At 43.4% G+C, this 22,324-nt stretch overlaps 1 protein-coding gene across 5 annotated transcripts in view; it reads left to right on the forward strand.

The window, feature by feature from the left end:
• The window catches only part of PIK3R1 (phosphoinositide-3-kinase regulatory subunit 1), an 86,916-nt gene that overhangs the window by 59,750 nt on the left and 4,842 nt on the right, over positions 1 to 22,324 (forward strand). For 2 of the 5 annotated variants that reach the window (XM_030844649.2, XM_030844655.3), the window contains exons 5-15: positions 5,249 to 5,380; positions 6,163 to 6,364; positions 6,573 to 6,652; positions 18,082 to 18,184; positions 18,740 to 18,838; positions 18,957 to 19,137; positions 19,388 to 19,513; positions 20,231 to 20,373; positions 20,581 to 20,757; positions 20,856 to 20,924; positions 21,623 to 21,793. In XM_030844649.2, coding sequence (XP_030700509.1) covers positions 5,249 to 5,380; positions 6,163 to 6,364; positions 6,573 to 6,652; positions 18,082 to 18,184; positions 18,740 to 18,838; positions 18,957 to 19,137; positions 19,388 to 19,513; positions 20,231 to 20,373; positions 20,581 to 20,757; positions 20,856 to 20,924; positions 21,623 to 21,793 — 1,483 coding nt within the window. Of the gene's footprint in view, positions 1 to 5,248; positions 5,381 to 6,162; positions 6,365 to 6,572; positions 6,653 to 14,519; positions 14,659 to 16,490; positions 16,673 to 18,081; positions 18,185 to 18,739; positions 18,839 to 18,956; positions 19,138 to 19,387; positions 19,514 to 20,230; positions 20,374 to 20,580; positions 20,758 to 20,855; positions 20,929 to 21,622; positions 21,794 to 22,324 lie in introns of those variants that run through there. The other 3 variants (XM_030844667.2, XM_030844687.2, XM_030844697.2) reach the window with 3 other exon arrangements.

The following is a 22,324-nucleotide window of genomic DNA, read 5'->3' on the forward strand; positions in this document are numbered from 1 at the left end:
CATTCTAGCAAGTCATCTGCTACATCAACTTCTAGCATCTCTCAGACCCTTCATTCCCTCCCAGTACTTTTCTTTTTATTGATAATTTTTTGCCTCACACTATTTTAACTGAATTTGGGTGTTTGAAACAAAGGGAGTGAAACCCAGTTTTGGAAGAAGCACCTTCAGGCGTGCAGTTATGCAAAGAATGCCCACATGACATTTAATAAACGAAAAAGTTTGAAGTGTGAGGCAGCTTCAAAACGAGGCAGCTTATGAAAATTTCTAGAAAAGATGTTTCTGGGAAAAAAGAAGGAGATTAGATCTTTATCTGTCGATAGTTTTACTTGAAATGCACCGCCCAAATGTTTGAAGCTTAAAAAAAAATTTTTTTTTAACTTTCATTTTTCCTTTGTACATGGAAGTCAGTCTTACACACACACAGGGTACATCCTCCTACATACATCCAGAGTAGGTCATTAGAAGTTGACTGGCGGAAAAATCAAGGTGAAAAGACTTGTTTTTCTTTATCTCTAACAGCTTTACCAGGGTGTTAAGGAAACACCAAGTTTTGTCCTAGCCAATTGAAATAGACATACATGTTTTGGTCAGAAAATTGGTCAAATCGAACATGTTAAAAGTCACAGGAAGTGTTTAGACTTCAGAGACTGATGAAATGGAAGTTATTTGCGAAAGAGCGGTTACGTTTTTTAATGTGACCAAAAACAAAATGATGCAGTTTGGCTTTAAAAAAATCTTCACACCACCTGTAAGATGGAATAAATAACCCAAATTCACTTCAACAAGATATTTTGACAGACAGCTTTCTTTGCGCATTTGAGATCAAAACACACATAGAAAACTGGTTTCCCTTGGATTCTGTGCTGTAAAAGTGAATTTTGTGGCAAAACGAAGAGAGTAAACATTATCTCAATTTAGGAGTGAGGATCCTCCAGGACTGTTTCCAGCTTGAGGAGTTTTCAGTCTATAAAACAATCGTAATATCCTGGAGGAAGCTCAAAGATAAGTCACTTACACTAAAAGCAAAAAGTATGGCTTTTAACCAACCCCATGAATTACCAATGTCTGAAAAGGACAGACGTGGGTGGAGGACAACAGCCTACATTTATTAGCACCTACTGAGTTATTTTATTTCATCCACACATCAGTCTTGTGATTAGTAACTGCTGATGGTAAAGCCATGACTTGCATCCAGATGGTTCTGACTCTAAAAGCCCTTATTCTCGTTTTTCCCCCACTATATTGCCCTAAAATAAAAATATTTCTTTCTTGGTTTTTTTTCATTTTAATGGTGTGAATTATTTTCTTTCTCTCCTTCTCTCTCTCTTTTGGTTTCTCTTAACCTGAATTAGGCTTTTCCTTTAAAAGTTCTCATTACAAGAAAAACCTATGTGTGTGACTCCGTGTGGTGATGGATGTTAACTAGACTTACTGTGGTGGTGGTTTAACGATGGTATATACAAATATCAAATCATTATGTGGTACACCTGAAACTGATATAATGCTATATGTCAAGATACCTCAATTTTAATTTATTATTATTATTTTTTAAAGAAACGGTAGAGATTTTTTTTTTTTTTGGCTGTGCCACACGGCATGTGGGATCTTAGTTTCCCGACCAGGGATCGATCCCACACCCTTCTGCACCGGAAGCACAGAGTCTTAACCACTGGACCTCCAGGGAAGTCCCAAGATACCTCAATTTTAAACATCAGCCTTCTGCAGCCTCAGCACTGTGGGCATTTTAGGATGGATAATTCTTTGTTGTGAGGGGGCTGTTGTGTGCGTAGGGTTTCAGCAGCACTCCTGGCCTCCACCCACTAGATGCCAGTGGGATTTTCCCCTGGTTGTGACAATTGGAGATGTCTCCAGGTGTTGAGAGATGTCTCCTAAGGGTGGAGGTGGGGCAGCAAAATTGAGGACCCCAGTTGAGAACCCTTTACTTAGATAGAGATCAGTCGGGGAGGGGACTCCATTCCAGTGGGAGAAGGGGTAAAGTGTTGGAGAGTCTGCTCGTTGCCCGTCAGGAGTAGACTCAGAAAAGCAGGGTAGAAGAGACCTAAAGATTGGGTGGCTCTCTCTGAACTGACTTCCACTGTCATCACATGACAGATGTGTCTAGCTCTTGGAAGAGCACATTAGCATAGCTTTAATGCAGAAAAGGAGACTGCTAGAATAGAAATCAGAAACCCCAAGGAGCTTTAGAAGTTGTCTATAAATAAATAGAACATACTACATCGGCTCTAGTGGAATTTGACATAAGGTGAGCTGATCCAAAGACTTGAAATAAGGTTATTTCATTCAGAGGTTATAAAGGCTCTTTGGAATACACCTCATGTGTTGGAGAAGGGCTTCAGTGAACGAACATCACTCTCAGGACTTTGTGTAGCTCAGCTCACAAACATTCAACAAGCACATTCTCTGCTGAGCACTGAGGGATGTGAGAAGAGCAGGTGAGAGCCACAGTCCGTGCCTTGGAGGGACTGTCAGTCTAGGAGAGAGACTCGCAATTACCATAGTGGGAAGTGTCAGGTGTCATAGAGAGATGACTCCTGCCGGGGGGACGTGTGGAACCTTTCGCATCTTAATGTTTATACCTCATCGCCAAATGGTGTTTTAGGATGAGCAGATTATGTAATAAGAATTGGCTGGGCAAAGTGATATTAAATGAAGTATACAGGGGGCAGATCTGGGGGGAGGGGCAGCCGCTTGCTGTAGAGTGGGTGGCTATGGAATGCTCCAAAAGAGATGCACGCACAGTTTTGTGTGACAGTCACACTAGTAGTTGCATTACTTTCCACATGGACCCTTTATGCAGAGACCCAGTCTTGCCCTTCCCCACACTTACTAGAGATGTCATATGCCTCTGGTTTGTTCTTTGTGGGACACTTAAGTGATTTAAGCCCTTGCTTCTCCACCTTTTCATTCTTTTCCTCAAACTAACCTATCCACATTTGCTACCAGCTCAGGACTTTCCTGAGCTCTATGGTATTGTACGATTGTCTTTCGTAAGTTCTGCCTAGTTAGTGGGACAGGTTTGGCTGATGATGATGCGTCCAAGAAGCTTTGTTAACTCAGCCTAAGTGCTTTATAATATCACACCTGGTTCATGGCATCCAGGATGCCACTTCTCCTTCTCATGCTGAATACCTGCAAGTAAACTTTGATTCTCTCTCATCTTCTCCTAGGCTACAACCCAGTCCCGTCAATCTCCTAGTTAGGTTACTTCTTTTTTTTTTTTTTTTTTAACTGGATATTCATTTTTATTTATTTATTTATTTATTTATTTATTTATTTATGCTGTGTTGGGTCTTCGTTGCTGCGCGCGGGCTTTCTCCGGTTGCGGCAAGCGGGGGCCACTCTTCATCACGGTGCGCGGGCCTCTCACTATCGCAGCCTCTCTTGTTGCGGAGCACAGGCTCCAGATGTGCAGGCTCAGTAGTTGTGGCTCCCGGGCCTAGTTGCTCTGCGGCATGTGGGATCTTCCCAGACCAGGGCTCGAACCTGTGTCCCCTGCATCGGCAGGCGGACTCTCAACCACTGCGCCACCAGGGAAGCCCTAGGTTACTTCTTGATAATGTCTTACATGTTTCTAACGGTCCTGAAATCCTGATTACCCCGAGTGGTATCAGCACTTCCAGCAGCGCTCCTTTCCGACTTATTTTGAATGCCACGATTAATAAAGCTGTTTAGAAATGTAGCATTCTGCTCGTCAGGGCCCCTGTTCTCCACTGAGTACATGCACAAGTCCTCAGATAATTTCCCTCAAGTCATCTTTCCTGTCAGTAGTGTGCATCCTTCTGTGGTCCTTCCTGCCCGCAGCATCCCTTCCTTCCACCAGGCAGTGTGCCTCATTCTACCCCAAGTACTCAGAGAGCGGCTGAGAGTCATACTACCCCAGTGTTGAATTGCCTGACCTGTTTTCCAGATGAAAGATTTACTGGACAGACTTCATGTCTTATCTTTCTTCTGAGATAGTTCAGTGCCCACCAGTTATATTAGTAATACCTTAATCAGAAATACCCTGTCAGAACTAGGGAGAAACATGCTAAAGATGTTCACGTCATTTTTATGGCCGTTCTTGAGACTGACTGCTAAAATTCTGTAATAGCTTACTGTTTAATCAATCAGTCTGTACTTTATTGGATTAAATTTATATTAGTTCTGATATGCAGTATTGAGCAATTCAAATTTTAGGAAATCTATGGATTTGCACGTCATGTTTTCTTGTTGCAATTTTAGGAAGTATTTACTGTGTGATTCACCATCCCTAGAACAGAACCCTTCTCAATCAGGGCAGAACCACCGTCCAGAACGTACTTGCAAACATTGTGGGGGGCTGCATTTGTTTGCTGCGGCTGCCATAACAACATTCCACAGACTGGGTGGCTTAAAAAACAGAAATCTGGGCTTCCCTGGTGGTGCAGTGGTTGAGAGTCCACCTGCCGATGCAGGGGACATGGGTTCGTGCCCTGGTCCAAGAAGATCCCACATGCCGCGGAGTGGCTGGGCCCGTGAGCCATGGCCGCTGAGCCTGTGCGTCCGGAGCCTGTGCTCCGCAACGGGAGAGGCCACAACAGTGAGAGGCCCGCATACCGCAAAAAACAAAAAAAACCCAGAAATCTATTTTCTCACAGTTCTGGAGGCTAGAAGTCCCAGATCAAGGCAGGTTTTGTTTCTTCTGAGGCCTCTCTCCTTGGCTTACAGATGGCCGCTTCCTTGCTGTGTCCTCATATGGCCTGTCCTCTGTACGTGCACCCTCGGTGTCTCTTTGTCCAAATTTCCTCCTCTTATAATACCAGTCAGATTGATTAGGGTCCACTCTAATGGGCCCATTTTAATTTAAACACCGCTTTAAAGGCCCTGTCTCCAAATATATTCATATTCCGAGGTGCTGGGAGTTGGGGCTTCAGCATATGAATTGTAGGGGAAACATTTCAGCCCACAGCAGGAGCCCTGTTTTTTGTTGCCCCCGAAGTCTGGGAATGTGTTCCTGGCATTGTGGGCAGGGGCCTTCATGCTAAATGCTTACAGGGTGGGGGACAGACCTACACAAGGGAAAAACGTTCTATTCGAAATGCCAGGAGCAACCCCTGCAAGAAACACTGCTCATAAATACGCAAGCATCTTACATATGTCCTCATACTGCTTCCTTTCATGTGTCACACTGAAGTCGCACATTCAGAAAATCGGCCCAACCAATGCATAAAATGTCTGAAAAAATTTTTTTTGCATATTTCTACCATAGATGCTGCCTCCGTGGACTTGGAAATGATCGATGTGCACGTTTTAGCAGACGCTTTCAAACGCTATCTCCTGGACTTACCAAATCCTGTCATTCCAGTAGCCATTTACAATGAAATGGTTTCTTTAGCCCCAGGTGTGTTGTGTCTTCTGAGAACCTCCCTGAACGTGTATTGAGATGTGGATGTACTTGTCAACTCCAGGGCTGCAGATAAAGAGAGATTTCTTAGAAAATGTTAGGAGGGGTCTGCCCCCACCCCCATCAGCACAAATTCCCTCCCTTACCAGGGCATCCGATAGAAGAGCCAGATTCTAGTTTGCTTAGGAAGGCCGTCCACATGTTGAAATGGCTAATTGTTAACCTTTTATCAGTATTTTAAGGTTCACTACGTCAGCGAATGCCTCAGCGTGCCAAGTGCCATCCCTGGATTCAGGGAACCGGACTAGGACCCAGGGACTGGGGATGTTCCCATCAGCTTCCTCCAGTGGCCATTAGAAAATGAGTTGAGGGAAGAGGACTCTCCGTTTTAGGAGCTAATGCTCAGTTAAAGTGCTTTGGGGACAGGAAACTGTGGTTCGTAACCTTCAAAGTTAAAACCTGTGAGACTTATCTGATGCTCCTCCGAATTAGCCAATCACACTCGAAGCCGCTCCATGGACGGCAGCACACCGAGAACTTCTTGTGGTTTTGTACACCAAGAGTTTCTTGCATTTCCATTTGACTTGAGATTTTGACTTTCTCGTAATGCCTTTTCTAATGAGAAGAGCAAATGTATTGTCTGCTGTTTCTGATGCCTTGGTTTTAAATGATCCCTCGGTAGCTAGAACAGAAATTTTCTAAGTGTTTATTCACTAACAGCTAGAAACAGTCTCTTATTCCTTTTGCTTTCTTTCTTTCTTTCTTTTTTTCACCTGTAGAAGTGCAAAGCTCTGAAGAATACATCCAGCTGTTGAAGAAGCTCATTAGGTCGCCCAGCATACCTCATCAGTACTGGCTCACGCTGCAGTATTTGCTAAAACATTTCTTCAAGCTCTCTCAAACGTCCAGCAAAAATCTTTTGAATGCAAGAGTACTCTCTGAACTCTTCAGCCCCCTGCTTTTCAGATTCCCAGCAGCCAGGTAAGTGATAGAAGAGCAACCTGGATTTTGGGGTGATGAGGGTGGTCCTAAGTTTATGGGTCATTAAGCTCCTTCTGAAGATACCAGTTCACAAATGCTTGTACATAGTTCCATCAGACACATTCATTTGAATATGCAGAAATGAAAATAAGTTTGTTGTTTGGGGAAAAAGGTATCTAATGGATCTTTTTTATTTTTTTTTTTATAGTTCTGAGAATCCTGAACACCTCATAAAAGTTATAGAAATTTTAATCTCCACCGAATGGAATGAACGCCAGCCTGCACCAGGTAATGCCTTCGGAACATTTAAAATACCCTCACTGTTCGTTTTTTAGAGCCTGAAAAATGGTGATTTTTAGTCTCCTCTGAAGTGCCGTAAGTTTCTCGTGGAATTGAGATCCATAATAACATGTTACCTCATGACTTAAGGGGAAAATAGCTGGGCAGCAGCGCTATGGGTCAGTATTATCCAGCTTTTGATATTTGTGGCTTTTACGTGGTCTTGGTTTCAGGTGAGGGTTGCTGGGAGAGCTCCCCAACCCCCTTAACTTGATGCTACTGGTTGTTGCATAAATTATGGCGTTGATTTTCGTTGCTGACATTTTTGTTTTTCTTTCTCGTACTTACAAAGTAGGGGATTTATAATTACTATATAATTTAAAGTATTTTGGAATGTGTTTTTTGCAAGCAGGTAGGCTGAGAAATGTCTTGTCAAAATAAACATTTATAATAATGCAAGTAGTATGAAACTAGGGGTCTACTGCAACAAGTTCGAGCAAGCCAGACACTTCCGTGGAAGCAGGCTGGCATTCAATTAGCCGTTTAACAAAGCGGGAAATGTAGACCGAGTTAGCAGTGGATTTCATTTACACTGATGTATTTTTCCTCTACTGTGGAAAGTCTAAACAACCCTACTTTGCTGTATACTGGTTAAAAGTGAGCTGGTCATTTAGAAAGTGATGAGGGCCCTAGAAGTGAAGTGGAGTTTCAGGACCAGTAGAAGGTGTTGCTTGTAGTCTGAATTTATGTCTGGAATTTAATTAAAACATCATGAATTTATTATTTATTATGAGTAACTCATGCAAATTACCAAACTTATCTCTGTATGAGCAAACGTGGGGACCCAGATATCAGTCACGCAATGGCGGACTGTGTTGTGCTTTTTATTAAGGTGTTCCATAGCTAGGCTCATTTGTTTGCATCTGGAAGGGGCAGACAGAGAGGTGAGGGCCTAGACTTAAAACCCACCTATAGGGATGGGATAAAGGATGGATGGGTAACCACTCATGATACAGGTATTGGGAAGGGCTTCTGTTGACAGATCCAAAATACGGGATCCACAGGTAAGAGTGGCAGCATAAATACTACGTAAGGCAAGCCTGGTCCATTCCAAGTGTTCCAAATCCCAGCAGGCAGGATATGTAACAGGGATACCCTGGATTGTAAACCGCATCAGAGAAATCTGTCAACAGGTACGGCCCAGGACTGGAGTTCCAGAGGGTGACCAAAAGGTGTCATATCGTGTGACTGCTTGGGTCACTCGATAATGGATTTGGGAGCTCTGTGTTGGTGTTCAAAGGCTGCCTTTGGGCTCAGTAGGAAACGATGCAGTGATAGATTAGAAGTACCCTGTGGGGAGGGGACAGGGGCAGGTGTGAACGTGGCACTGGAGCCGTTTATTGACTACCCACTCCTAGACTGATCACATGGGTGGGAAGAAAGAGGACCAACAAGAACAGAACAGGACCCCCGGCCAAAGGATCGAGCTACGATCTTTCACTTCCTCCTGACCCGTGTGGAGGTCCACCTCAGAGAGAGGGAGAGCTGGGCCCTGCTTGCAGGGAAGGCGGGGGAGGTGCCCAGTCTTCTCAGTGGCCAGCTCTCTGGAGAGGGGGGAGACATGGAAGCTAAAAGCCAGACAGGGCTTGACACATACCCACAAGCAAATTTATCGCATGGAGTTTTCGAGAATTTCTGCTACACGGGGTGTAGTAGAATCAGTGGTGGAGTTTAATGCTTCTGCTTCTGGTGTAAACTGGTTAAACGTCTTTCTCAGTTTCAGCCTAATTCCACCCAAGAAAAGCTTCATCTGCATCTGTTTTGATAATGCACACCTAAGACTGCTTGCTATGTCATAGACCCTACCTACATCCTTCTACTAAGAAATTGGTGTTATCAGTTTCAAAGGCAGATGGATTAGTTCCATCAGCTCTGTTCAAGAACGATCCATAAAGCCTTGAACGTTGCTAGACTATCCCAGAACACATGCAGCCTCTTCCAAAAAATTGCATCCAAGTAATTTTTAAGTCCTAGTTGGAGGCATTTCCCCCTTTGTGTGATCTCTGTCAACTATTCTGCAAATCGTATGGGACTTAGGGAATTAAAAGGTTGCTTCAGCGTCTCTCACTGGTGAAAACAGACTACCCACCCCAGGACAACGTCCTCATTAACACCTTTGTATTCAGGAGTGGCTCCAGTGCAGATGATTGGCAGGGCACCCTGGGTTAGAGAAATGACTTCTTTGGCCTGGTAGGAATGGGATGTTTTCATGGAGTCTTTCATCATTACCCCTGCATGTGCTCATCCCAGTGGGCTGGGAAGCACCGGCGCATCTCCAGGGAACACTCGTAAGTCATCCATTTGCAGTAACTTTGTCATGAATAGAAATGAGTGCTTGAATGATATTTGGGGGGTGGAGGACAAGCAAGACTATTATGGGGCAAATAGACACCTTTTCTAGTTGTTATCAGTTAGAACTTGAGATGATAGGCAGGGCTAATGATGTGTGAGGCAGCGTGTCAGTTGCAATAAGACCCGTTAGCACACAGCGTCTCATTAAATTCTGGGCAGGAGGGTGTGTACTGTAAGTATAAAAAGAATTTGAGAGATGTGGTTGGTGACTTTTTTAGTAGACAGGAAAAGCTCATAGGAAAAAAAAGAACTTGAAGTGGGCTTCGAAGAATAGGTACAATTTGAAAAGGGGAAGGAGAAACAGCATCTCAGTTCAAGGAGTTTCAAAGATTTCTTCAAAATAGATTGGAAAGGACAAAAATAACAGCTTGATATTTTTACTGGATTTGAAAAAGCAGTAAATATTTTAGGTGACAGCGTCATAAAAAGCATCACTTGAGAGCTGAATGCATTGTCCAGCTCTCCGTTTGCACGTGAAGAAACTGAAGACCACAGAGCTTGACGGTTTCACCTGGTGCCACCCCAACCAGTGTGAGCCGGAATGGGTCTGCCGGGGGTGGGGCACCCGGCCCAGACACCAGGCTGCTGCTCTGTCTGCTACCTGGGCTTTTGGAACCTTCGTGGGCAGCAGGACTGCCCGTAGTGTCCAGTCAAAAAGTCCTCCGAAGTTTCCAGCAAGCGATAGACCAAGAATAGGTGATATTTGTACCTATGGGTCACATATAGTGAAGAGCCCCAGTGCGACTGTTGGTAGCTTTGGGGATCAGGCTCAAGGTCGCTCCGTCGTGTGTCATGCAGTGGAAAGAACAGTGCAAGTCACGTCTGGGTTTGAATCCCAGCTCTTGTTGCTTACTTACCGAGTTCATCACCGGGCCATTCAGCCTTTCCAGACGGTGTTCCAGTCTGTGAAATGGGAATAACGCCTCTCTCCTGGGATGGTTATGAGCGTTAAATGAGGTGAGGAGTACTGAAGCTTACGACCCTGTAGTATGTCCTTGGTGTCGTTGTGTCAGCTCTGGCGTTTAAGGCCCTGCCGGAGCTGGCCTCGTTCAGGGCTCCATGTCCTCAAGCCGCCTTCCTGGTTAGTGCCGTCTGAATCCTACCAGGCTGTTCTCCCCACTGGTCCCACATTCCCATGTTCCCGACCAGCGGAGCCTGGCCTCAGGATGCCTGGAGGGGACTTAAACGCAGATCTGAAAAGGACACTCAGTGGGCAGTTGCTGCCCCGTGGGCGCATTGCTTGGAGGGAGGAGGATGCCTTTGTCTGACGCCCTTTGCTCCGTGTGCGACTCAGGGAGTGGAGGCGCCTGGATCTCAGCACCAGCACCAGCGCCGCTGCCGCCCCCCCCACCACACCTTGCCCAGGCGCCTTTACGCAGTGCACACAGTGCACAGCCGTCCCCAGTGGCCCCGAACAGTGCCATCCTCTTCATCTGCACCCAGGGAGCTCCTCCCCTGCTTGATGTGCAGGGTTTTGACCCATTCACTACATTTATGTCCTTAAGCCCCTTGTCCTCTTATACGTAACTGTTCTGTAGTTGTTCTGGTAGTTTCATCAGCTTAGCTACATTTCTCAAGGACAAAGGCTTCTCCTTTTCAGCTCTTCTTAGCGTGGAACTGGACACAGCATAATAGTCATCCAAATGAAATTTCAAAGAACTCTTAACACACCAGGTCATTTAATGCATCCAGCATACCTGTGAAGGAAGGCTTCTCCTCCTGTAGGGAGGGAAACTAAGGTTTGAAAGGCTAAGCACAGAGTAAGTTCTCCAAACTTGGTTGACAGTTTGCTGTTCTCTGTTACTAAAAGTCTTTAAAAGGGTTAAAGCTGAACAGCGGGTTTTCTTGAATCACTTCGTGTTACGTTTACCCTCCTGATCCTTAGGTCGCTAAAGTAGATTTCTATAGGGCAACTAAGGTAAAAACGGACCATTTAACACTGAGTGCCTTTGAATGAAACCCATTATAAGTGTATTTACATATTTCAGATTTCATGGATATATTCAGAAATATTAATGTAGCATAATTGAAGTTTAATATTGCACCCTCAAGCCCAGAGGGAAAATAAATGACTCTTTCTCCCCCCTGCCCTTCTACACCTGTCAGAGTTAATTTTTAACCGCTGGTGCATTTGCAAAACATTCATCCTGAAGAGCCCGATTCATGAATCTTGTTTTAAATGCTCTGGGCTTGGTTTGCAACCAAGACTAAAAGCAAGCACTAAGGTAGAAGGAAATGACTTTCAAAGAGTTTTACTTTGCTCTGATTTATTTTTTATTGGGTTTAAAATGTGGTCTGACATTAGAAGGTTGTTTCAAAGGTGAGAAGTGAAAGTTTGAAAAAGCTGCACGTGTTTAGAGGGGCAGGAGTAAGCAGGCAAGGCGTGTACTAGGTTTTGTCAAAAAATAGGAAGTTTTATTCGTGCTCTGAACAGGAGATGTATTGGCGGGTATAGTTCAGTTTTACTTTTGTTTTCACAGTGCAGCCTTCTCTTTCTCTCAAGGGACATCTGAGGGGGCAATTGTGGAGAAGGGGTCCTTTTTCCTACTAAGCAATGGGCGCACCTTTTCAGATACCTTGTAGAATGTATCACTTTTATGCGTCTGTAAACCTGAGTTTATTTGTAAATTCAAACGGACATTTTTCTTAGTGCAGGGTCATTCAGAGCCCTGGATGTGCACTAAAGAATTGACATCATCCTGAAGGGCTCTGGCCTAAGTTGTCTTAAGTTAAAATCATGAAAGGAGGCATTAATTTAACCCCTAAAAGAAGATTTTGGCTCATTTATTTTTTTCTCAAACGGGTTTTTTTTCAAATGGGCTTTTGTTCATAAATCGTGGCCCTTGACAAAAAACCATTTAAGAAGCTGTGCAGGATGAATGCTGCTCGTGGAGCATTTGCTGCTTGATGGTGATTGGCACGTATGAGATACAGTGTTCGGTCTGTAACTTTCGCACTATTTTAATGATTAAGGGACATTTTCCTGACTAGATCACACCTGCTGAGAAGTGACACATGGCCTCATTTCGCTTCTGAAATGAGTTTTGCAAAACTTTGAGAGAGAGAAAAGTAGTAAGACTTAGTGTTTTGAAGAATCTAGAAGGTAAAGATAGTTTTTCAATTATGTAAGTTTTCCAGTGTGGTAGACTAGGCTTTGGGTTTCAGAAATTAAAATACAAGTTTTCTTACAAGAGCTTATTAGCAGGCATGTGAAAAATATTTCCAAGGTTATGACATCTGTGCATTTGATTTATTAGTGATTTCTTAGTGAATCATACAGATTTAAGTGACAGTTGGGCAATTATATTTATTTTGTGTGAACTTCTGGACATAGTGGGAGATGAATGAAATACACAGAAAGTTGACCGTTTTCTCTGGAGCAGAAGTTACTGATTCTGTTCTACCAGCAGAGGGCTCCCTTTTTAAGCTAATGAAGAGCATGTTTTTTGCCGATCACTAAATTGACTAAAATTGGGAAAAGACTCAGCTCACACTTTGAGTAATATAATAGAACTTCTAGGGTAAATGATTGTACATATTGTGAGAAATTTGAAGCAAAGTTTTCAAATCTATTTTAAGACTTTCTCTAAGTAGAGAGTGTGCCACTTCCCAGTAGATAATTTTCTTCTGAAACGGGAAATAGACTGTCAGACTAGAGAACACTTTAATCTTAGAAGGTTTTGACATGACATATCCTGTGAATCCAGACAGGTATGCTTAAGTGACTGATGTTTCCAAAGTTCCCAGCTTCAGAAAGACTATTTTTTAAAGTAGGGCAAGATTATGCAGCTCAGGAGGCAAGGGTATTCTGTGAACTAACCCTGTGTCTGTGATCAGCTGGCAGGAACTGTGTCTATTCACTTATAGACTAATTTTTTGCCAATTGGAAAAGTAGGTGTTTCGTATGACCTCAATTGCACCAAAGGAGAGCTTGTAAAATCACTTTCATTGTGAGTGTAGCAGCACTTCCCAGATATTGCGAGTAATTCTGAAGCTGGTTCCTGCCTGTGTGGACTCTTGTGTCAGCCCCTAGATCTTCCTTTGTCACTGCATGTGACCTTTGGGTCACCTTGTCATACAGAGTCTGAGGGTATTATAGACAGAACCCGTGTTTCTTCAAAGATAATTAGAAAGCAGCTTTTCTTTTAATTAAACTAAAAATAGAAAACAAAAGTTTTGTTGTAGGTGTGAAAGTTTTTGCATGGGGCTTAAAAGAAATTAACTTCAGTTTCACTTGTTAATTTTTACTTTCTCTGGCAGAGGGAAGTAAAGAGCAGGGCAAGTGAGTGGAGAAAAAGGAGTTTAGGACCAAACATCGGAAGTCTGGGTTCTGGTCCTAGTGCTATAATGTTATTGCAAACCACTTCATTCTGGGTGAGAAGCGTACACGTGTGTGTGTGTGTGTGTGTGTGTGTGTGTGTGTGTAGCATGAGGGAATTGAAGTGATCTCTAAATTTTTTTTCTGGTTTTAAAGCTAGTGATTTTGGGATTTTACATTGGGTTAAGGTTCTTGGGATAACAGTAAAGCCGTCTATGCTGATGTGAGTGGAAATTTTCTTTGGCCAAATTTTAGTTCTTTAAATAGTAGCCAACAGTCCTAAGTTTGGTTCCTTGCAACTTTTTCGAATAAAGGGAAAAAAAAAAATCCTCTAGAAAGGTGTGCCATTCTCCTTGCCCTCCCGTCCTTTGCTCCATGTAGCATCTGCACCAACCTCATGCAGGCAGACCTTTTATGGCCATTTTAACAGGAGTTGAAATTGACTTCATACAAACAGCTGCAGAGTAGAGTCTTTATCTTGGAGTGTATTTTTAATACAACGGAGCTTAGTGTACCCATGCCGAGGCGCAATACTCTTCCCGAGGAGCCTCCTCCTGGGAAACGTTTGGAAACCTGTTCCCTGCAGGGTGGCTCCGCCGGGCTCTCCTGTGACACCTGCGGGGCTGTCTGTGCTGGTATGTGGGAGGAGGTGGACGCGAGCAAGGCACGGTGTTCTGGGCAGCTCTGAGAGGTTCAGGCCTTTACAAGCAAGGCTTTGATTCTATTTTTTGCTGAACTAGCTCAGCCACTTCCTGTGTTTGGCAGCGCCTAGTGCCTCGCTGCACTGTGGCCACTTGAGCCCCGCGAGCCTGCGAGCCGCGCGCCGCCGCAGCCGGTTCGAGAGCCTATTTTAGGTCCCCTGACAATGGCCTTCTCACTTCCTCGGCGAGGAGGAGGAGGAGGACCTGGGCTGGCACTGGCCACTTGTTAACGATGATGACAACTTCGACTTGGACTTGGGCTCCCCTCCCCCACCCGAAATCCCTAGCTCAGCAAATATTTGAACCTGCCCAAGTTAATCATGAAGCCGCGATCGTTATCTGAGAGGGACGTGCGAGCGCCCGGGCTCCTTCCCTCCCCGGCGCAGCCTCGGCCCCGGCGCGCAGCCGGCTTCGGCTTCTGCACGGGCGGCGGGCGCTGAGCTGCGCTGCTGCCGGCGGCGCGTGCGAGCCTCGGGGTCCTGCGCCGCACAGGCTGGAGGAATCGCTTTTCGGATTTTTTTTTTTTTTCCGTTGTCGGATACAGGCATTTCTAAGGGAAACCGTTGAAATGCATAACCTGCAAAGTAAGTTGCCTTTCGTTTGGGCACAGCTCTGCCCCTTGGCTGTTTCACTGTTTTGGGGGACTTCTCTGAAAGGTTCATTTCTGCAGTTTGTCTTCGTGTGTGTGTGTGTGTGTGAGAGAGAGAGAGAGAGAGAGAGAGGGAGGGAGGGAGAGCGGGAGAGATAGTAAGCGCTGCCTGGGGAGGACAGATGAGAGATTAGGGGAGACACTCCCCCATTTCCTCGAGGGGCACAATGTGAGGGAGAGATGGGGCTTCGGTTGGAAATGGGGAAGGAGGAAATTACCAAGTGCTGGTCTGGAAGTTGGGGCCTGGCCAGGCCTGGGAGAGACGTGGAAAGTCACCTGTCTCCCTGCCCTCCTCCCGGGGTCTACCACATGGGTTCCAGCAGCAGGACCGGTTTGCACCAAGTGCTCCCAAAGGCATGGGGGACAGGTCCCCTCCGGGCTGTCGCGCTGCCCTCCACAGCTGCTGGGAGGACTTGGGTCAACATTTTTATTAAATTAAGATTTTTTTTTTTCTGAGGACATATCCCCACCACCACCACTTTTCTTTGCATTTAGGGTTACTTCAACCTTTAGGCAAAGAGAGCCTGTGAGTGGGAGACAGTGGGAGGGTATAGGTTGAATCTGCCTGCCTCCTTAGTGGGAAATTGAATTAAACTGGAGGAGAGACATGTGAACAGTGCTCAGAGGCTGTCTTGCCTTTGCTCTATTTCTATATATTTTATGATTCCAAATTTGACAGAACGTCTAAGAATAAATTTCCAGGGCTTCTGTGTTCTTTAAATTGTCACAGAAATATGTGACATACACATGTACGTAGATCACACAGCCCACTCTAGTTTTTTAAATTAACTACATTTATATGGGTGGGGGGAACCTTTTCTCCCTTCCTCCCCTCTCACTGTAGGAGAACTAACATTAATTTAGATTTATAGGGGAATTGGTTTCCTCACATTAAATACTGCTAAGAAGGAATAATAACATTTCTTCCCAAAGTGAGGCATTTGAGATGGAGGGGACAAAAGCCCCCCCGCTCCGCACACACACACAAGTGATTACATCACCCACCCCCCCTCAAGCAGTATTTAGCCCAGTAAATCTGAAGATGGGCTCATCAGTGAGAAATACTTAGCAAAGATAGCTCTGCCTGTACTCTACATTCTGATATGTGGCCTCTCTTTTTTTTGCATTTTCATTCCCTATTCTATAGTTTTAACTGCAGTGTTTAATAGAGATTTTTGCCTCTACCTTTTTTCCATTGTGCCACCTATAATGTAGCACGTTTGTGACAGTGTATAAGTTGAGTTTGCAGTGAATTATGGAGGACTGAAATTAAATATCCAGAGTTCTTGATCCTTCCTGCTTTTAATATATATCAGAGGCATTTTAGGACTTTAAAATATATCTTGAGTATACTATTTGGATGCCTTTGTAAGATTTTTAAACCAAGAAATGACCGGGCTATCTATAAACCCAGATGCACTGGGGGTGCGGCGGGGGGGGGGGGGGGAAGCTACGTGCCGCAGCGTATCAGCTTTTGTCAACCTGCCAAGAGCGGAGCGTACCATGCTGCACGGAGCAATAAAAAAGAAATTAGAAAACTCACGGCTAGAGAAGAACAGTCAGATTAAACACCTTTTTGAAACGAAGAGCGTGTATACATTGCAGTTCTGTTAAATGTAGGATCTTCGTGAGATTTGGGGCTGTGTTAAGGCTGGTAGAGAAGAGAAATGATGAAGCAGGAGTGGTCTGGTGACATTTTTCTGACTTGATTGGCTGGGGTGTGTGATGTCATAGGTTACAGTGCAGCCCCTTATAGGTTTTGAAATGAATTCCAAGACACCATTACAAAGAAAGCCGGACTCTTTTCTTATAACTGAGCTCAGCCCAGGAAACTCTCGCACAAATGTACAACACTGTTTGGAATATGGAAGACCTGGATTTAGAATATGCTAAGCCAGATATAAATTGTGGCACAGACTTGATGTTTTATATAGAAATGGATCCACCAGGTAATACTGCAGTATTCTTGTAGAAAGCTGGTTAATGTTGTGGCATTTAATCTTTCTGACAACTACGGTTAACAGCTCCTCTTTGGATGTCTGTTTTTATTCATTTGTTCTAATTTAATGAGTTTGCTCATAGCTTGAAAATGAAACAAATGGTTTGACTGCCTGTGGGAGCAAGTCAGGCTGTGTGGGGTAAATGCTTATTCTTAGTTGAATGGCTATAAATTGGATTCCAGTTTTTCACTGGTGTCTTTTGTTGCTGTTTGGGTTATATTGTTGTATGTCGTTCCTTTAATTAAAAGGATGCAACCTCGGTGCCGCTTTCTCTGTTGACAGTGGATGAGGACAGTGTGGCACTTTGCAGTGATAACACTCGGTACTTTAGAAAGCATGTACCAGTGCTGCTATCAAATGTAGCAGTGATTGCAACTCAGTTCTAGGTGCCCTGAAACTATTCTGAATCAAATGTTGAGACTTTGTCTGCTCTCTCTTCTGTTAAGATACTGCAGTGAGAGAAGTTGGCTTCTTCCCATTACTGAGTCTCGGTCTTTATAAAATATACCTGCTAGACTCCTGACATTTTTTGCTTAAAATAATAACAGTGCTTTAAAACTTATGACTTAGAATTTAGCTAGACATCCTAGACTTATTTTGCTTTCTCAATTATTTTCGCCTTCCTCCCAATTAAGAAATTCAGAAACACTGCAGTCTTTATTTGTCACCAGTTGGTACATGAATACTGATTTGACATTGAGGAAGAGGGATATGGTTTTTAATCACTCTTGGCATAATATAGAGCACAGTTATCCAATAGAATATTATCATGAATACTAAAGAGATTGAGGTCACAGAGGAGTTTCTTAAAGTGGCTTTTGGCAGAACAGTGCCTGAAATACTAAGATTAGAGAAACCCAATTCCGCCTCTTAAAACATATTCCTGTAGATGAGCTTTTTTATTACCACAGCAGCATTTGTGGAGGACAGAAACCAAATTTGTCTTTTATAATTAAATAAGAGGAGGAAATTAAAACCAAACCATGTGATTCCTTCTGCTGTTCTCTTTGTGGTCTCTTACTTTAGATAGATTTGACCAGATATGAAACTTTAATTCAACTCAAACCTGAAAGTAGAAAATGTCGTGACTGAGTCTGGGTTTACTTTGAAATTCATTCACATGGCCAGCCCATTTTATTTGTTGGTCTCTAAGCTCTTCTCTTTTTTTCCATTATGGTCTATAGTCAAAAAGAGTTCTGATTTTTTTTTTTTTTTTTTTTTAAGAAAAGGTTCATGGACTCGTGCATTATTGCTGTGTTTCACAGTTGAAAATGTTACTTAAAGGAACTTGGGTCGACTTTTAAACGTTTATTTGTAGCTGGGACTGCAAAAACTTTTTCTTTCTCCTTCATCTACAGCACTGCCTCCTAAACCACCAAAACCCACTACTGTAGCGAACAACGGTATGAATAACAATATGTCCTTACAAGATGCTGAATGGTACTGGGGAGATATTTCGAGGTAAGGCTACAGAGACTCTTTGAGTTTCTCACCAGAGCTAGGGAGTTTTAGATGAAGAGAAAGAAAAGCAAAACGCACCAGCTTGCTAAGTTCCATTTTTAGGCTATCATCCAACATAAGCATGAAGCTGGTTCCCTTCCAAAGACGACCACAGAAGTCACTGAGCTCTGGGGAATTGTGGGTGCTGGATGCCACAGGAAATTAAATACCCGAGAAGTTTCATTACTGACAGAGCTGTCAGGGGGGGCAGCAGGGTGAAGTGGCACTGCCTCAAGGCAGAGTGTAAAGTCGCTCTCTTTATTAGACCAAAACTCTAAGAATTAATGTTATCAGCTTAAAGTGGCATTTCTAGTCTCAGCTTTTTTTTTTTTTTTTTTTTTTTGAGGGGAATGAAGAGTTGGGAGGAAACCTTTTGGGGATCACGACTTTCTGTGCTGATTTGTCAGAATGACTTGTGTGTTAATTCTTAAGCTCTGAAAATACAGTTAAGAACATGTAACACGAGAATCACCAAATCCACTAGGTGAGCATTGTCTCATGTTCTTTTCACTTCAGGGAAGAAGTGAATGAAAAACTTCGAGATACAGCTGATGGGACCTTTTTGGTACGAGACGCATCTACTAAAATGCACGGTGATTATACTCTTACACTAAGGTGAGTTAGGGCATGTGGCTAAAATTCTAAAATTGGCGTGTTAAAGGGGATGGGAGAACACGCTTTTTTTTTTTTTAAAGAGAATTCTAATGCCGTTATTTATATATTGCATTTGCAGGAAAGGAGGAAATAACAAATTAATCAAAATATTTCACCGAGATGGGAAATATGGCTTCTCTGACCCATTAACCTTCAACTCTGTGGTTGAACTGATAAACCACTACCGGAATGAATCTCTAGCTCAGTATAATCCCAAACTGGATGTGAAATTACTTTATCCAGTGTCCAAATACCAACAGGTAATCACATACTCATGTTAATATTTTAAAAAGGTACTTTTAATGTTTAGAAAATATTTTGAAGCAGATGAATTGCATGTAATCAAGCTTGAAAAACGTTCAGACTGTAATTTTGTGATCACAAGTGTATAGTGGCTCAATAAAATACTTTCACAAAATAAATGACCATTGTTTGAGGATTCTTCCCATGTCAGATAAGTACCTTATCAACTGAATTTATATTTTGTCCATTTTCTTCTAATCCTTCCAGGATCAGGTTGTCAAAGAAGATAATATTGAAGCTGTAGGGAAAAAATTACATGAATATAACACTCAATTTCAAGAAAAAAGTCGGGAATATGATAGATTATATGAAGATTATACCCGTACTTCCCAGGTGAGTTTTCTGTGAAAATCACATTAAAATTATAGAGCTCTTAGTTACTAGAAGCTAATGCATGTTATATTCAGCTTCAGAAAAAGAATTTAAAAGGTTGAGTTTTTGCCAGTAAGAAAGTGGGGAGATCATTTATTTGTGAATCGTTGATTAGTCTAATAATTACTTACTATAAATCTTTTAAATCAAGCCTGTAAGTATCAGAATAATAAATTAAGTTGGATTGGCATAACAGCAGATTGAAGAATTCTCTTTAGAGTGAAAGCTAATAATACTGGAAGTGCCACAGACTTGTCTAACCTCTGAAATGGGGATTTAACTCTGCGATGCCCTTACTATGAAAGGGTTGAGGCTACATTTACTGCCTTGTTTTCCTAGAGGCTTTAATCTCCTCTAGACCATCACGTATCTGGGACCGCCAGAGGGAGCAAAAGGATGGCATAAGCTGCTGATAAAGTGGAATGGTTTTTAAAGAAGATGAAAACTGTAGAAAACTGTCAAGCAGTCATCTTCCAGAGACTGGGAAAAGTCTCCAAAGGAAATGTGTGCTTCTGTGATACTATTTTAAGGGCTTTTATGAATTTGAGTCCCACCTTGCTAACAAAATACTTGCGTGCCACATAGTAGCGCCGGTCAAATGTCCTGGTAGTGTCTTGCCGTAAGAAATTGTCTTTTCTGTGAAAGGAATGACCTTGTCTTATTAAAATTGGGTTGCAGGAAATCCAAATGAAAAGAACAGCTATTGAAGCATTTAATGAAACCATAAAAATATTTGAAGAACAGTGCCAAACCCAGGAGCGGTACAGCAAAGAATACATAGAAAAGTTTAAACGCGAAGGCAATGAGAAAGAAATCCAAAGGTTGGTGACCCAGGAGGGTTTCCACTGCCCATGTGCTAGAGCACCACAACTCTCTTAAACTGTTTAAAGGTGACCTCGCTTTCTGTGAAACGACAGGGAGAGAAAGCATTCTTTACCTGAGGAAAACTGCTGGGAATCAATACTGCAACCTTGGGGGAACTTTCCTGATGCTCCAGGTAATTATGGATGCGTTGCTCTTGCCTACAGGATTATGCATAACTATGAAAAGTTAAAGTCTCGCATCAGTGAAATTGTCGACAGCAGAAGGAGGTTGGAGGAGGACTTGAAGAAGCAGGCTGCCGAGTATCGTGAGATTGACAAACGGATGAACAGCATTAAACCAGACCTCATTCAGCTGAGAAAGACAAGAGACCAATACTTGATGTATGTACTGGAAATGGAACCCTGCACGTGCATGATTGGTCATTGCAAAAATCAAGGATAGGTTCTTAATGCATTTTCCTTTTAAACCTCTTTTCCAGGTGGTTGACTCAGAAAGGTGTGCGGCAGAAGAAGCTGAACGAGTGGCTGGGCAATGAAAACACCGAAGAGTAAGTAGTTAGCACAGATGGGAGGTAGCAAGGGTGTTTGTTTTTTCATTTAAGGAAAATGCACAACTTGCTTCGTTTGCAGAGCAAGTGAGGAATGGAACGTCTCGTAGGAGAAAATATTATCAGTCTCATTACCCAGAATTTTAAAAAAGGAAAGTTTAGCAAAGGAGAATGCAGATTTCCTTTTCCCCCATGGGGCTTTGAAGTGACATTGTGTCCGTGATGATGTCCTGGAACCGTCTAGAAAATCCGAACATATTTTGGGACCAGTGTGGGTGGGGGTGGGGGTGGTGTTGGGGGGAGACAACCCTGTTTAGCATATTTTTAAAGCTTAAGTATATGTTTTGTTTCAATTATTTGAAAACTGGTGTTCCTCCTAGTCAATCAATTTCCTGATCTAAACTGGACAAACGGGATGGTTTAATACCTTGCTGTCTGCCGCAGGTAGCTACTGACTGACTTGAAAACAGGAAGAGTATCACTTAGTGCTACTAAAACTCTTTGTTCGGGGGTGGGGGTGGGGGTTGAAGGCTAAACTCAATGAGGAAACTCAGGCCAGAGAGGCTGGTCGAGTCAGACCCGCAATCGCTGGCCTGACTTGCTTGAAGGAGGGGCAGGAACTAGATCGAAGCAAGGAGAGGGGCAGGCTGCTGGCTGCCATGTACTTCATTTAGAAACCTTCTCTTCTACCTTTGTAGCCAATATTCGCTGGTGGAAGATGACGAGGATTTGCCCCACCACGACGAGAAGACGTGGAATGTTGGCAGCAGCAACCGAAACAAAGCCGAAAACCTGTTGCGAGGGAAACGAGATGGCACTTTTCTGGTCCGGGAGAGCAGTAAACAGGGCTGCTACGCGTGCTCCGTAGTGTACGTACCCCCAGCCAATTATTTGTCTCGTCAGACAGCTCAAGGAGGTGTTTCATTCATTCAGCCAGCCAACCATGCGGGCAAGGATTTGGAAAAGTTCTAACCTTTAAGAGTGTTACGGTAGTACAACGGTGGAGAAGAGGAAATGAGACCTACTGTTTTCAAGTCTAGGCAGGAATGGCTGTCGAGTAGAAAGAAACCTGCTGTTTAGGTGGGAGACTAGGGCTTGGGAGAAGTCCTGTTTTCCTTTTTCGTCTTTCAAGTGGAAATAGCCACACTTGCTGCTTTTTGGGGGGGCTTCCGTATAGTTAGTTAGAATCTGAGGCGATCCACATGGAAGCACCACCCACAGGTAAAGTCCCCATCAGCGACAGGTTAAAACAGTAAGAGAAAGGACCCTGCTCACTGTCCCTGAGATGAGTACACCCAAGAGAAGACATTTCCGTCCTATGGCCTATTTTCCTTTGTTTATGTAATAGTTCGGGGGTACTTTGAAGAGTGAGGTTGGTTCACTGACATTATTTCAGAGAC

The sequence above is a fragment of the Globicephala melas genome, chromosome 3 (genome assembly GCF_963455315.2).
Source record: "Globicephala melas chromosome 3, mGloMel1.2, whole genome shotgun sequence".
NCBI classification, from domain to species: Eukaryota; Metazoa; Chordata; class Mammalia; order Artiodactyla; family Delphinidae; genus Globicephala; species Globicephala melas.